This window comes from Gossypium hirsutum, chromosome D01 (assembly GCF_007990345.1).
Source record: "Gossypium hirsutum isolate 1008001.06 chromosome D01, Gossypium_hirsutum_v2.1, whole genome shotgun sequence".
Lineage (NCBI taxonomy): Eukaryota > Viridiplantae > Streptophyta > Magnoliopsida > Malvales > Malvaceae > Gossypium > Gossypium hirsutum.
The window spans coordinates 65,114,780-65,132,676 of NC_053437.1; the positions used below are offsets into that span (position 1 = coordinate 65,114,780).

Genomic DNA, 17,897 nt, shown 5'->3' on the forward strand with positions numbered 1-17,897 from the left:
TCTCAAAGTTTGACAGTTTGTATGAATTCATTTTTGGGCCAAACAATTTGTAGTATGTATTTATGTTTTGGTTAAAATATGCTCAATCCTTATACTTTTTATATATTTGATTATAACTTTCTAAATGATAGTCACAAATAACATTCACATCATGAAAGTAATGTATCGAAAATTCATCGTAGTTGCTCTTCTAAGAAAGTAATCGGCTAACCATAAAATGTGTTCTATTCCCATAAGTGAAAATTGAACTCCAACCATATAATTAAAGGATGAGGTAAGTAATCACCACACCATAGTTAGACTTAAACAATACCATGACTTCTCTACCAGCCATCGAACTCAACTCCCAAATGATACCATTATTTTATGAGAAATAAATATTTTCTTTTTCCTTTTTAATCTTTTTAAAATATATGAATATAAGAATATCTACAATACGAGAAATGAGAAAAAAAGAGAGGGTAAAAGCAAATTCTTAATATCAAAATTTAAAAACCCAAACAGTGTATTACCAAGATTTTATTCTCCACTCAGTTAAGTAACAGAAAAATGATAACATACATGAACATCTGTATTATTATATAATAAAATATTCTAACCCTTGACGAGGGTAAAGGAGGTAAGCTTCCTGAATTTCAACCACGCCTTCTCCCAAACCACAGCCTCGTATGAGTTATCAGCTGTTCCATCCTTTGCCTGCAGAACCAGCTTGTAATTGATCCCGGAGATCACCTGAGTCTCGCCTTTCACTACTTCTTCCAACTTCAAACTCCCCTTTAACTGCGTGTTATGCTCGTCGACGGCAAATTCTGTGATCTCTGTCACGTGCGGATCCTTGATGTTCTTGATCGACGTCCATCCTTCGATGAGAGCATCCTTTCTGGCGTCGGAGAGAATGAGGGGAAGGAAAAGGTAGGACAACAAGAGGATCAAGAAGCAGGAATTTAGCTGTATTTTGAGTCTGCTTTTTCTATTCTTGGTTGGTTTTGGTTGTAGGTTATAGATTTGATGAATGACATTATTTATAAATAAATTATAATATCTGTAAATGGTATGATACTTGGCACACTGGAAGTTATTTTTTTGTAGTTGCTATTCATGGGTTTTAATTTATGAGGATTGCCCATTGAAATTTATTGAAATTACAGTGGAGCCCAAAACAAAGATTATGAAAGTGGAGCCGTTTGAATATTATCTAATCAGAGGGTGGAGACCAACCGTGATATAGTGTTGCAATGTTTCAGTAATTGCATTTTGTATGAATTTATTTTTGGGCCAACAGTTTGTAGTATGTATTTATGTTTGGGTTAATTATACTCAAGTCCTTGTACTTTTTGTATGTTTTAGTTAAATTAGAACATATTATAAGGTTGAATGTAAGAGGAAAGAAACCATAATTCAAGATTAAATTATAAGGTTCAATGTTATAGAAAAAAAATCAGAATTAAATCTAATTAATATATTTTAGTATGAACACATTGACCGGTACCATTCTTCTCTTTTTTTTTCGCTTTATGGTTATTTGCCCATACACATATAATTGTATATGTACATATCTAATAATTTAAACCTTCACATGATTAGGTTACATGGCTGAAGCAAAAGAAATTGTGATAAATGATGGGTTTGGTGCAAAGAATAAACTCATATGCCCATTGAATAACAATAATTATAGTAATGTTTTAAAAGGTAAAGAAGAAAGTTTGATGTGGCATGGAATCTTTTATCAACAAGGGGTGGAGATTCTTGTCCTAAAGCTAAACTTGTCGGGCATGCCAAGCCATGCTTAATTAGAATAAGTTCCTACTATTAATACATTAGAGATATAATTTTTTTTTAAAGGTAAGCAAGGAGAAGAGAAAATTCATAACCATTAAAAAATGGGCATTGTAAATTATGAAACTTGCAAGCACTATACGTGGGTCGGTGGGGTGGGAAATGGGGGATCCATAATTGGTGGTTTGTTTGTTTGTTTATTTATGGACGTTGTGGGAGTGGGGCACCCATTATTATTATCTCACCTATTGTTTTAACAAGGGGCCCTATTTATATGACCAGACAACATTGGCGGCTAAACCTAATTGCAGGCTATGTGATTGTTACCCCATTTTTGTTGCTTTGCATCATTGAGTCATGTTTATTTGTTTGTTTTCAGCTGACCATTTGTAATTAAATGTCACTGATACATCGGAGCATATAGATTTTTTTTAATGAAATTAACGGTAGGGAAGATCTTCTCACATAACAGATATACGTATATGAAAGTCAAAGATAGGAGTGCATATCAACAACTTTTGGTAAGTTTTGGCTGGATAATTATTTATTAAAAACTATGGTTAATATTTAATTTTAAAAAATACAAATAATTTTGATTCCTTCAAAAAGTTTTATAACAAAGTTCTTAATTTAGCATTGTCTGAGTGACACGTTGAACTCAATCACCATTTGGTTGCTAAATTTATTAAGTCCAATCACTCTTAGTTACAAAGTTACTTTATTCCAAGCTCAAACCCTTCTTCTTTTCTTTTTTTTTTTTTGTTGTTTCTTTAGTAAAAATAATAGAGAAGACTAGTGAGTGTATTAGTTTTATGAAAAGAGTCTCCATAAATGTGTTAAAAGGAGATAGAAAGTAAGAATTAGGATTTAGATCTCAGAGGGTTAAAGGTAAGAGATGATGAAACTTTCATGCCATATATGTTTATTCCTATTAAATAGCATAGAAAAATCACTTGATTATGGTTTTTAACATGTAAATGTTATAGGTTTGTTATGAAATTGAAGCAAACGGAAAAGAGAAGGCCAAGGAGTGAGAAGAGGAGAAAAAAATATCATCTCAACTTTTGTTGAAAGTACTACAAGGTTTTTAATTTATTTTCCTTACATGTTTACGTTGTAGTATGGAAATTAATTAGGATAGTTATGTAAATAATATGTTAAATAAAGGGCTAAATTGTGAAATTATGAAATATGTTAAGAAAAGTATAGGTGAAGAATATAAAATGATATATTTGGTTGAATTTTAAATAATGATGTTAAGAAAAAGAAATGTGTATGAAAAAGGTATTATGCATGTAATTTATTAATTAGGGACTAAATTGTAAAAAATGAAAAATGTGAAATCTTTTTTGAAATATATATAATGTAAATAATTGTACGAAATTCAATTTCAATGCCCAAGTAGACAAAATTAGAACTATTAGGATATTATAGTGGCATGCCATTAAGGAACCTCAACGTGCTCTCTGATTATCAGCACATTAGTGCTCTCTGTTTAGCACATTCGTGTTCTCTGTGTAACACATCACTGCTCTCTATTTATTAGTGCATAGGAGTGCACCTCCGTACTTGTTTCGTATATCCTAAATGTTCTATATAGTCTACTGTGGGCAAAGGTTATGAAATGTGATCAAAACGAGCCATCAAAGTGCTATGGTAAGTTCGATAACTTTCAAAAGTAAGTATGATTTTGATGAGGTAATGGTATAATTGTAGAAATGTGTATGTATGTGATTATGTTTTAAATTAGTAAGTTTAGATACTCTGCTATGTTTTTTATTATCATCTTGTAGTGCTTACTAAACCTTCACCAGCTTAACGCGTAGGTACAATTAGATTCAACAGAAAATGAGCCCAATGCTCATCGGCATATAGTCGAAGTAACCATACTCAATTTATCTTATAGCATGCCAACTATATCTGACTCTGCCCAAACAATTAATAAGGTAACCAATTTTTCAATTTCATCATATTGTTCAATTCACATTCTATCATTTTTCAATTTATCATCAATTCATCATATAACATGTTTCAACTCAATTTCATACCAAATATCATTTATAAATTAAGTCATGCTACTTTCTATTCTATTTAATTTAGTCAACTATCTCGATATTCAATCTCAATCATAACAATTCAATTCAAATAATTATTGTCAACTCACCTTAATGCCACATTATGCAAAATATGTCAAATATGCAATAATTAAATTGATCCCGAATCATAGAAACACAAACCGATATATCGCGTCACTCGTTGTCGGCTCTCGCTTTTTCTTCTTAACGGCCCAACGTCATCTTTAGCTACGAATAATAATTCAACAATTAAACAATATCAAATTTCATCCAATTCACATTCAAATACAAAGCTAAACATATTTTATATTTTATTCAATTTAGTCCCTACACTTAGGACAAGCATAACTTTCGATAAAGAAGTTCAGATTAAAATATCATTTCACATTTACTCATTAGAGACCTTTTACTTTCTATTCCTAACACAATTTCATAACAAGTTTGTATTTTATTCAAATTTGTCCCTAATATAAAAAAACTAGCAATCATGCTTGTTAACCTTTACCATTTAGTCCTTTTATAATCTAAAATTAATTTATATCAATTTCACACCTAATTCATCCAATTCTCAACAATGGAAACTTATCAAAATTTCACCAATTGAAAGAATTGTTACATCGACTAACTAAATCAAGCTCCTATAATTCAATTTCCACAAATATAAAGGAAAGATGGCTATAGACTTATTTGTAAATGTTGCCTAAATGTTGAATAAAGCTTGAATAATTTCTTCTTTAGGTTTTAATGGTGGGCGGTGATAAAAGGAGAAAGATGATGACTTTTTCATCTTTTTTTCCACTAAGTTTTGCTTATATAGTTAGTTTAATTATAATTAAACTTAATTAATTAACTTAAACTTAATTAAACCTTAATAACCAATTAACTAAATATAAAGCCATCCACACCATCATCCCTCCTTGTTACCTATTTATAATTGGTATATTAACCATTTTTTAGTATAATTGCTATTTAAGTCCATAAGCCTTTTCCTAATTAAAATATATAGTGTAACACCCCAAACCCAGTCTAGACTTTATGGCCAAATCTGGAGTTGTTACATAAAGGGATTAAAAATTTGGTTTTCATGTATCTTGAAACTCGTCGCAAACTCTTAAAATCCCAGATTATTCAAAAACATATCTTACCTAACTATTTATTTAAAAGCTATATTTAATTATATTTTCTAAAACTTATGATTTTGCAGCGAAAACCGTTAGAAAGATGTATTTTTTGAAAACACGGTTTTGTTAATTGAAACCCGTTGTTTTTGAAACAAAAATCATTGTTGTCAGTAAAACGTTTAACAATATTATACAAAAACGAAAAATTAAGTCCAAAACCCAAAATAGTCCAAAAACACTTAAATCCCAAATCAAAAATATTAAAATGAACCCAAAACTTTAATAACCGAGCTCCCGTTGCACCGACCCACCTAAGTCTGAGAATTACCTGAAAATATATTCGTCAAATAGAATGTGAGTTGTCAAAACTTAGTGTGTAACAAATAACTTTAACAATAAATTTATATTAGACAGATTTTACAGAAACAAAATCATATCAGAGTGAAACAGATACAAACATGTTTTTCTACCCCCACCACCGCATACCATTTCCGACAATCCCAACACATCATATAGGGTACCAAACACCCATCTAACCCTGCACACCACTTAGTGTCATTATGACACTTTTTAGAATATTTGCAGTTGTGCTGCCAGTATAATGGGCGAGATATCGCCTCTCACAGAAACACTTCCTCCACATAATATAACCCGTTCCCGATGCAGATATAACCAGAACAGAAATCATACATGCTACAGTTATACACGCATGTCATAACAGATAGCCTATTACAATATTAACTTATCATATGTTATCTCAAATGCACATACATATAACAGAGGTATACTAATAAATGAACGAATTCCATGTTCTATAGATTATTTAATCACATACCGACCCCATGGTAGGGCCTATGATCGACCGAAAAGATGTGTGAAGTCTTGGGAAAAAAATTAAAATTTTGGGCCCTCACGCCCGTGTAGCCCATACAGCCTGGCACATGGCCATGTTGCGTCGACAAAATAATTTTTCTACTTTCACTGTTCGTTGTTTTTTGTGTTCTCGATACACGTCTGGTTCAATTTCGACAAGAATGCAACTACAAAACTCTCGAGACCTAAATATGACATATAATACAATTAATTACAATAATGAGACACGAAATAACCAAGAATCAAACCCTTCCAATACAACAAAACACCTTCATACTCTTACCATTAAGCAAGCAACAACCTCGCGAAATTACGATGCCGAAGGAAGGCTGGGCGTATCAGAATTATCACCTAACAATGAAAACCCTATGAAATTAATTCAAGTCTCAATGAACCTCTAACCGAACTATAATCAAAATCCCCATAAAAACAAAATTTCTACATCAAGATTCAAAAGAGAACTCCCAAAATTCGAACTTACTAAAGAAAGCACAACAAATTACGTAACGAAACTTAAAAGTAAGAAAGAATAAGAAGCAAGATCGTCGATAGAGAACATAGTAGAATCCACGAATTGAACACAAAGACAACCTAAAAGATTAAAGGAAATTCAAATCTGTTGAATTATTGTTCATATTAATAATGAGTCGAAATTGATAGTAAAATCAAATAACAAAATTTGGGATTACGGCGTGGGTTTTAGGGAAAAACAGAAGTAGGAACGTGGGTTTTTTTTTAAATAATAATAAAACAAAATGAAATTGATTTCAAAAGTAACAGGATAAAAGCAACATATTTTATTTACTTTACTTTATTTATTTTTAAAACAAAACCTATTTAAAACAACTCAAAATTTGGTATAAATTTATAGATTGATAATAGAGTTCAATTAGACCACAACAACTAAATGGTCAACCTAATAAAAATAGCAAAAATATTACCAACCCGCTCACGTAAAGAGTCAAACACAAGACCACAAAGTAAACTAACTAACACCTTACCACTCAAACCAACAGATTCATTCTAATATGAGTCAACTGAAAATAATATTTAAGCCCAACGAACAAAAATAAGCCTAGGAATAAAAATAATTGAATTTTTAGATTTGAACCCAAGACCCTAAACACATAATTAAAGCTCTTAATCACTAAAATAGATACTTCCTAATGATAAAATCTAACAAACCACGAATACTAATTTTGAGGTGTTACATATAGCAGTTGGACTTTTACAATTTAGTCCCTAAGCCTTATTTAACCACATTTTTGGCTAAATTACTTAACCATTTTTTATACATCTATATAATAACTCCATAAGTATCCCTATTTAATATTTACAGACTCGATTTATAGAAACAGGGGCCCAAAATTGTATTTTCTGACACCATTAGAAATCGAGTCATTATAATTCATCGCAATGTCATATTCAAACATCAACCCATAGGACCATACCAAATTCACATTATTCCTTTCATTTCCATACTCTATTATCAATCTATAAATTTATACCAAATTCACATTATTCATTTCAATGTCATATCGAATTGGTTTATAGAATCCATTTTCATTACATTTTCAAGTTTTCAATTTCAATTAACAAGTTTCCAATTTCAATTATAGTGTTTTCCTTGATCGTAAAATGGAATTGGATACACGGGTGAACTACACAAAACCATATAGCTCATAAAATCTTAAACTACATCTCACCAGGGCAATGAAATGCAAAGCTCGTAGGCATCAAATGCATATTGATATACTAATAGATCCCCCCACCACATCAAAGTCTTTGTAGAGACTTATAATACTCGATAACCCACAAAAGATGATGGATCTAAATATAACTTATAATAATATTCGTACAATCACATATCCCGTACAAGTGTGTATATGACTCTATTAGCACGCCAACCGTATCCTAACATTTTACTAAGTTCACATGGGCATCTATCATACATAGACAAATATTTTGTTTCAAAAATAAATACCAAACAATATTACACAACATTATAAGATGCATGATCCTAGTAAATCCATATTTTTTATTTTTCTACACATTTTACATTTTATTCAATTTAATCCCTAAACTCAAGATAGTCACAGCTTTCAATTCCCAGCTTCGGATTAAAATCAGATTTCACATATTCTCATTAGAGACTTTATATTTTCTATTTATAAAATAATTTCATGAACAGTTTTAAATTTATTCAATTTGGTCCTTAATGTAACAAAGTTAAAAAAATAAGCTAAATTAACTTTACAATCTAGTCCTTTTCATATTCTAAACATACAATCTATCAATGTCAAGCCTAATGAATCAATTTATCAACAATGGAAACTACCTAAAACTTCAACAATTCATCAAATTGGTAAATAAGCTAGCTAAATCAAGCTTTCATGACTCAAATCTATAAAAAAATACATGAAAAATGACTTAATTACCTTATATTCTTCTTGGCCAAATGCTTTAAAGGTTGGAAGGTTTTTCTTTTGTTTTCAACAATGGTGGGCAGTGAGATGTTTGAAGAAGATGGTTGAATTTCCACTAACTCATCTTTTTATACATTAATTAATCATAATTTATCTAGCTTAATTACCTTAAACTTAGTTTTAATAGCTTGAACTAACTATTATTTATTCATAATGGAATATGGCTTTATCATTCAGCAACTCTCATTTGGGACTGTTTTAATTTTCATTTTAGACATTTGGTTATTTGCCATATAAATCCTTAAGTCTTTTGTCAATTAATATTCTATAACTATTGGACTTTTAAATTTTGGTGTAGCAAGCAAGACGACCTGGCTCATTTCGATGAGAATATCCCTGAAAATCAAACACTACCAACAATCCCTTCATCCAAGGCTTTCAAACTAGTCAAAATGGTCAATCTCAACTAAACACACACTCATATGATCATTCTAATGACTCGTGCGGTAACCAATACCATAGACATCTAGTCCAAATACCAAGGTGTTACAATGCCCACCTAAATCAACAAGCTTTTCCCCTATCACTTAGGATACAACCTCTCCCCACCCTTGAGGATAAAACTACTCAAAGTCTTAACTCCAACCTCAACTCTAGCTCTAAAATCAATAGCCATTTCCCTTATCACCTGAGATATGACATTTTCTACCTTTAAGGATCAAATTGTTCAAAATCTGAACTCCAACTTTAGCTTACGAAAATTCGTAGAATTACTAAAGCCAATTTTAAAATCATGGGATCCTTGATACATTACCTTTGATGAAGCTAATTTACTAGAGGAATAACTTATCTAAAAGAATTAGATTTCATAATGACATAAGTTACAAAATGGAAAATTTTATTTATTTAAAGGATGTCGTAGTGGAGGCAAATAGACATTATTGGAAGGAGGGAAATGAGCATGGTTCTTTAAGAAATGATAGACGACCTGGCCATAGAAGGAGAGGTTTTGAGTGTTTTCATTTGATTAGAAATAAGCCTTCTTCGGGTTTTTCGTCTAACTATTCAAAAGAGTTGAAAGAAGTGAAAGGTCAAGTTGCATTTTAGGAGAAGAAGTATAAACCTAATGTAGCAAAAGCTGAGCATTAAAGGGAAATATTTTTTAAGGAAAAAGAGTATATTAGTGCTATTCTTAATCGTAGGGCTCAAGGTAACATTCATGTTGCCCATGAGTCTCAATTAGAAACTTTATTAGAGAGATTGTCTAAGGAAATGATGCAAACCCGAGATGAATTAACGATGAGGGAGCTTCAGGTGAAGTTTAATGCAAAGATTTAGGAAGTTTTTATTAATCGAGCTTATAATGAGGCTAAGCAGCTTTTCTTTAAAAGTGTTATGAACATTCATAATACCATTGTAAGAAATATCTAATTGGTTTACAGTCTACTTGGTCATAGATGAGTTAAACTCAACACCTTGTATAGCATTCTTGACTTAGTTGACATACTCTCCCCTTCTGTTACTGAACCGAAGAAATTGTGTTCAAATCTTTGTGCAACAATGAAAGGGAAATATTTTGATGTCGGTATTATTCCCAAAGATATATCTTTTGAAAGCAAATAATTACTACTATGACCCTTTTTTTTGTAAACATCTTGTTATAATAAATTTGTCTTAAGAAGCTTGATATGTTGTTTCCTTTGGGTATTTTTAAGATACTTTGAATGCTTTTTTGTGTAATGTCTTGAAACAAGGCTCTTTATCAAATTAAAATTTTCTTAATTAAAATGAGACCTGTTTCGAGACAGGGAATTTCATGCCTTGAAACTTAACATTGAAATTTGGAAATTGAGTTTGGATTTAAGTCTTAAATTTAAAATTGACCCCGTATAACCTCGTAACTTAATGAATTAGAAGCTTATATGTTATGGATTTATATGTATGAATATAATAGGTGATTTAATTGATATGGATGATAATTATGAACTAAACTTTATGGATTAGTGTCAAATTAGCCTGAGTTGCTTTGACAATGTAATGTGACATAACACATCTGGATCCAACGACTGGTTAGGTGTAGGATATTACATTTCTACTTCTAATTTTACCTTTTCATCATGACTTGAAGAGAACAAATGAGAGAGTTGTTTGATGTGACGGGTTGATAGGTGTTTTCAGAGGTTTTCCCAATAAATTTCCTTTGGATTATCTACGTCTCGAAGATGGGGCACTTGGGTGAAGATGTGATGCTCGGGTTCAAAGGGAGAAACAATACGAGGGTTATGTCACCACAGTTTAGGTCGAATTGTGAAGCTGGGCTTTTATGTTAGTGGGCCTCTCATTTGAAATACGAGGGTATAACAATTGTCCATACACCACAACTCGACCTAAACTATAGTGGTGTATCCCTCATATTGCTTCATCACTTGAACCCGAGCTCAACAAGCTTTGCCCTTTGAGCTCAAGAGTTGCATCTTCAGACCCAGATGATTTTAAAAAATATATGTTAAGAAGACTCCTGAGGACACCTATAAATCCATCATATCTAGCAGATCTTCTATATAGTCTCTTTCAGTCAAGTTCAACTGAACGTTATGTTGACATTCACTAACACTAATGCCTAGCAAATGGGGACAACAATCAACCCTTATTTGTAGTAGCCTATTTTCAATGGTGTTGAAAATAGTAGTTTCAGGACCACAATTTCTACCAATGAGTCAATAAATATTATTTATTTAATATTTACAAGGTTATAGAGTGTCGTATTTAATTTTGGTTTGGTAATTTTAACATTTGAATAGTTAATTAAGTAAAAAAGACTAAATCGTAAAAGCTGCAAAAGTTAATATGTATTATTTTTGTTAGTTAAAAGGGTTGAAAAATAAATATATGAGGGTTGAAGCGATAATTAAACCATTTTTATTTAGTTGGACAAAATTTTAAAGTTTTATATGTTAAAAATATTATTAAGTTAATAATAAAATAAGTAAAGAAAACATAAACACATTTTGGCATTCATTTTCTTCTTCCTTAGTCGATTATCACCATTTTTTACATGAAGAGCTATGTTTATGTTGGTTGGTATTTGGTATGTGAATTTTGATATCTTGTGACCTTGATGATGTTATATGTTCATATCTAACCATTTGATATAGTAGGAAATATGAAACATGACAAGGATATGGTAATTCTATGTTAAGTATGAATTGTATGCTTAATATGTCAGGTATGTATTGTTATATTTTACGAACTCACTAAGCTTTAAGTAAGCTTACCTTATCTCGTTTTCTTTCTTGTAGATTGTCAGACTTGAGCTGTCGATTAGATAGTTTTAGATATCACACTATCCATCATCAAATTTTGATAGCTATTTTTTGTATTTTGGCCCGATTATAAGTGGCATGTAAATAGGGTTTTAGTGTGAATGTAAATAATTATTTTTGTTATGTTTTGTGCCTTTTGGTATAAGAAGTAGATACTCAACTTGTAAGCTTTAGTAGTTGTTTTAGATGAATTGATAAATGCATACCAGTTACCTATTTTGTTATTTTGCTTGGTGATTTGAGGTTCATGTATTTGGTATTTAAGTGAACTTGACTAGATGAATGTGGCTAATGGTATTTGTTAATGACTTGGTGAATGGATAGGTAAGAAATGTTAGGTTGATTATGCTTGAATGTATAATGTATAATGTTTGAATTGTGGTGCCAATTGTGGCATATTGGGTAGACATTTAGGATATTTGAATTAAGTGTTGTTTAGGTATGTTTAAATAGTTTTTGATAGGATTGTGTTTGATTTGGTATGGCTTGTGGCTTAAGTGATCTTGACCATATTGCTTGTTGCACAAATCGGGAGTTTACTGGCATGTCTTCAATATCGTGATATCAAGCCTTAAATATCATGATACCCTCTTTTAAACTCTTTGAAATTTCATCCTAAGTTTGGGATGTTTGAATACTGTCTTTGATATAATGATACCAGACCTTGGATACCATGATACTCTTTTGGTTTATTTTGTAAATTTGATACTGCTTTTGGTATCGTGATACCAAGCTTAAAATATTGTGGTACCATCTCAATTCATTTTGAAATTTTTTTATTTTAGTTTAAGTTTAATCCTAGTGTGATTTAGAGCTTTCATAAGCTTGATTAAGACTCGGTTTTAGTTGTAATTTATATTATACTTATGTTATTAATTGTATTGATATTTGGATGATCATTCAAGTCGATTTCATATGTGTTTATGATAGTTAACTATAGTAGCATCTTATAACTTGGATCCAATAACGGACACGGTATAAGGTATTACATCATTTTTCTATAAATTCCCATTTAATGTTAGGGGAAAGACAAGAACAACATACTTGAATTCACCCTACTCAAATCTTTGTTTCACCCATCTCTTTAGCTTTCAAATAATGACAACTTTCCACACCTCCCACAATGTGAATTGTCCCTACTTTAGCGTCTTTTCACATCCTTACGGTGTGGACCACTATTGCAAGTTACAAATTACTTTTTTGTTCTAACAATACTAAATATATAAATATTTTAGGGAATTACAATTTATTGAAAAAAAAAACAACGGTGTATTTAAACTATATGTTGAATTATAAGTGAAAAGTATTATTACAATTTTATTACAAAAGTTGAAATCACTTGCTATATTTTTAATATGGTTCAAGAATCAATTTAAAAATCAACTAGGTAAGAAAATTTAAGGCTTAATACATAATCTGGTATAAGTTTGACATTTTTTTCTAATGTGGTACTTATATTTTTTGGGGTCCAATATGGTATTTGTATAGAAGTTATACATTTTGGTACCTAAAGGTAACAAGGTTAACTATTTAGTATTTAATTTAGGTTTTAGAGCTAATTTGGTGAATGACCATAATTATCGAATAATATTAACAACTAACTTTCATCAAACAACCTTAAAACCTGAATTAAATCACACCCACCAGACTCTATTTAACAAATTAAACACAAAACTAAACAAATTCACAATTAACACTAAGTTTATTCTATTAAAACAATCATGAAAAAATCAAACATAATAGTATTAGCTATTAATTTTCATCTAATCAACCTTACAACCCAAATTAAACGCTAAAAGGTTAACATCGTTATCTTTAGGTACTAGAATATATACATGTCAAATTCATATACCATATTGCACCAAAAAATAACATAGACACCATATTCGAAAAAAGTGTCAAACTCAAACACCAAATTATCTATTAAGTCAAATTTTAATGACTTTATAAATATGATGATAAGTATAATAGAAATAGTAAATAATAAATGTGTTATACTCCCATCTGTGTTAGGACACGTGGAAATCCAAGAAAAGGCTTGAACAGTAGGCTTACCTCTCGTAAGTTGGGATGTCACTTACGAGCTCACCCTTCCAAGATGACTACCTGGGCAACAGATGGCTTAATCTTCATTAGGAACATCAATTCTTCGATAAAAAAACATCACGTGGGCTTAATAGCCTTATCCTATCAGAGTCAGAATGAATGATAGGATTTATCCTTTCACAGACATCTTCGTCCCATCGAAAATAGCCCTCCCACTAGTTCTGCAATGATGGCTAGATGGTAAGTCCAACACGTTAACACCATATTACCCAGGATTCTTGCCAATAAATACCTTTAGGAATGTTGAAGAAAGACCGACCCCTCAAGAGTACTAAGCTTACATCATGCCAACACTCTTTTAGCCCTCAGCTTTCAAGTTCTCTCCACTATCAGTTTCCATAACCTTCGACTTTCTGCCCTGACTAGGTGAATCGACATCCACAACAACCACTCTCCTTTCCTTCATATTTCTCCCTTATTGTATTACTGTATCAATAATTGGTGCAGCGAGTGTAGACAACATCATCTCACATTCTCAAAGTGGCACCCCAGTTGATCAAACCAACCAGGCCAACAACTCAATTAACCTAGTCAACTCTTCCACTCCATTCAACACTTTCATCCCACCTATCCTAGGTATTTCTACGTGTTTGAACTTTACACAGACCTGTCTTTTTGTCTCAATTCATGTCAGAACCCATCTAAAATATGCAAGCGTTCTTTTCCGTAACTTAGAGTAACTGGTGAAGGCTCTAAAAAATCCTCTAGCCACCAAACTTACCATTTCTTCTGCACCAATAGGAACTGCTCTTCCAACCACTTCGGCTCCCCAGTGGCTGCAGTGCCTTATTGATGGCTTAGTGTAATTCCTTCTAGGCTTTTTGACTATATATATTACTACTTGCAAGAAGCTATAACTTATCTCACAGCTGCACCTATTCTCTGAACCACGACTCCCCTTTCACTAGACCAAGAGTGTCACCAGCATGTTGAATCTAGTACCCTAAGTGTAGTATCTTTATCTATGTATACTTGTATTTTTCAAACAATTTGGTTTAATAGAATTATTCATGAATTACATTAATACCCTTTGTATATTATCCTCAATGGTTTTTGCATGCAAAGCAAAATGGAAGCAAATATTAGCTCACTGGTTATCTAATGTTTAACTAATACTAAACGGTATTACGGGGTAAGATTATAATGTAAAAAGACAACTTATATTAGTAGATGAACCTAAACATGTCCTTAATCTATTTGAAAATGAGCAAACCGATTGAAAGACTAATATGTTATTTATAAAGTCCAATTGGGGAGATATTTCGTATTAAGTATCGAAGCAGATGACTCTAAAAAAATAGAGACATAAATTTTACTCACTAGACTGACTGTATATCGGACATCACCAAAGTAGAATATGTTCTGAATCCATTTATAAATTTATTCACTTGTGATGTTCATAGTGTGCCATACATTAATCCTGAGTGGATGATGGACTATGTATGTGTGACTCATATGCTTATATGTAAGTAAAAGCCTGAGTTCAAATAGATAAGGAACCAAAAGTTGGTGTGTTGGGTATACAACTTCTGCAGTATGTAGCATTGTTCACAATAGTGGAATTCATAGTCCAAGACATGGGTAAATGATATTCTCTCATTGGCATTACATGATAGATGAAAAGTAAATGTGACCAAGAGTCATTTGTCTTTGTAATGAATGATTTAATTACTATTTGATAGTAATTGACTTTTCATGAAGGTGTAATGGTTATCATGAGATAAAGTACGATCATATTAAGAGAACAAATTTATCCCAAAAAGATTAAAGATATTCTATGAGGGTATCACACTTATGACAAGGTCAACGGACGAGCACTAATTGAGTAGTTTTAGTAATGGTATGTTATTGGGAAGAGCTCAATCACGATACTATAATGGAATGTCTTTGTAACTAAAATAAGTTTATAATTAATAAGCGAAAAGTTGGAACTTAATTATAAATCATTTGAGCCTTACTTACATATGCTCAATTGGTCGTTCCGCTAGCTTGTTGGAACCAGAAATGAATTGCATGTTGAATCAAATGAATATAAATGGATAAAAATGATAAAGTTAGCAAAAATGAGTGACATTAAAAAATGAATGTGGTTTCTCACTAAGTATGGAAATGACCTAATAATTAATTTAAGTTTTCTGAATTATTATTAAATTAATTGAAGTTAAAAAATGGAATTAAATTAATTGGTCACTGTTTTTCTATTGAATGTAGAAATTAAATATATTTTCTTATAAATTCTTTTACGTAAAATTGTCATGATTTGAATGAAATTAGAATTGGGTTGAGAAAATTATTTAATTAGAAAATCAATCAATTAAAATTAATTTAATAAATAATATTTATTTTTGGAAATAGAAAAACATGTATTGAGTAGGATTAAATTATAAAGTAATGAGTTAAAAGTCCAAGAAGCACATATAATTGGATCCGATACAGGAGAAGCCCAAAACCCGCTTATGAAAAGTTTGAGGGGCGGTAACCCTAGTTAGATAACAAGAGTTAATTGTCCCTCTCTTTCATAATTCAACTAGGGGATTATTTTTCTATTAAATAAATATTATTTGTATTTTACTAATTCAACTAGGGGTTGGCTACCTCTTCTTATAAATAGATGGCACTAGTAGGGCTACAAATACAACAAAAGTTATACGTAAGTTTTCAATATTGTTATTCTGCCCAAATATAGTTAGAATTTATTTTTAAGTGTGAATTCTATTTTTCGGGAATAACAATTCTACCGAGTTGTATAAGAGAGAGATTTGTTTTCCTACTAAAAGTAAGAAAAATATTTATGGTTTTGTGTTTAATTCAAAATTGTTTGAGTCCACACTCGAAACAGTTCGTGGTGCAAGAATAGTGAAAAAGGCCGTTGATCTGCTATAAATTGATGTGGGAAATTAGGCTTTCTCGGTATACTTAAGGAGCTTTTTCTTGAGAAAAATAGCATTTGTTGCATAGGTTTTAGTTATTTTTAGTTTTTAAGTTAATAAGTGAACATGTCTCGTTTTTGCCCATTTTGTGACCCAATTTGGCCAATAGTGCCATTGGGAGGCCTAACGTGTGATTGAGTGGTGAAAGGACATGTTGTAGGTCGAAAACGAGCAAGAACGACATCAAAAAGAAGGGTATCCCGATATCCACACCTTGGAATCACAATATCTCCAACAATATAAAAGATTGGAGACACCCTTTAGTGGTATCGTGATATCCTCTCTGGGTATCGCGATATCCACCCTTCAAAGAAGACCCAAGGCTCGATACTGTCTGAGGTATCATGATATCCTTTTCTAGGTATCGCGACATCGACATCGTTAGGGGGACAAACTTAAACAAAAGGGTAGTGTTTGTCTACCCAGTCCACCAATCACCCAAGGCCCGTGTAGGGGCATTTTTGGCAATGAAAAATCAGCACAACACTGCCTATTACAACCAAAATTGGCTGGGGATGAGAGAGACGCTCATTAACTTAGTTTTAGGTTTAGTTTTCTCTAGGTTTGTTTTAGTTTTTCTGCACTTTTTCGAGGTTTTTCATTTTCTCTTATTCTACCTTAGCTTAAAGTTTATTTTTCTGCATTTACTTCTTGTTCTTATTGTTCTTAAAGCTTAAAGTTTATTTTTCTGCATTTACTTCTTGTTCTTATTGTTCTTAGTGTTAGTTAAGTTAGTTATCACTGTAGCTTAGGCTTATTTACACTTTCAGTTCCTATACTTTGGATGTAAGACTTTGTTTGCTTTAGTTTAACGTATTTCAGTTTGTTTTACTTTAAATCTGTTAAAGTTTGCTCCTTTTATGTTTATTGCTTTATATTTTCTTGTTGAATGCCTTTAGTTTCATGTTCTTTAAGTTTTCTAGTATAAAAATCTAAACTTTTATGTTTTTCTCAAGCTTTACTTTAATAGTTGTTTTCAGTTTAATTTCCATGTTCATCCTCTTTATTTTCACCATGAGCAGCTAAACCTAAAAAGGGGGTTTGGTTGATGGAGATATTGGTAAGCTGATTTTTGGACTAAAGACTAAATCATAATAAATTGGATTAAATCGAATAGAACTAAGAACTTAAAAAGTAACGCTTCTAAGGGAATATCTAAGCAAGTGAGACCGAAAGATAAATCTTGTTGCGCACCCATTCATTAGTCCCAGATTAAACAATGAGATCAGAAGATAAATCAGAACTAATTCATCTGAGTTGGTAAAAT

General features: G+C 31.5%; 1 protein-coding gene across 1 annotated transcript; it reads right to left on the bottom strand.

The window, feature by feature from the left end:
• Positions 1-594: 594 nt before the first annotated feature.
• Positions 595-8,947, bottom strand: LOC107938941 (cysteine proteinase inhibitor 1). The gene is made up of 2 exons (XM_016872207.2): positions 8,871-8,947; positions 595-880 (listed from the first exon to the last, which is right to left on the bottom strand). Exons 1-2 carry the CDS (start codon positions 8,945-8,947, stop codon positions 595-597), a joined length of 363 nt encoding a protein of 120 aa, XP_016727696.2.
• Positions 8,948-17,897: the final 8,950 nt, after the last annotated feature.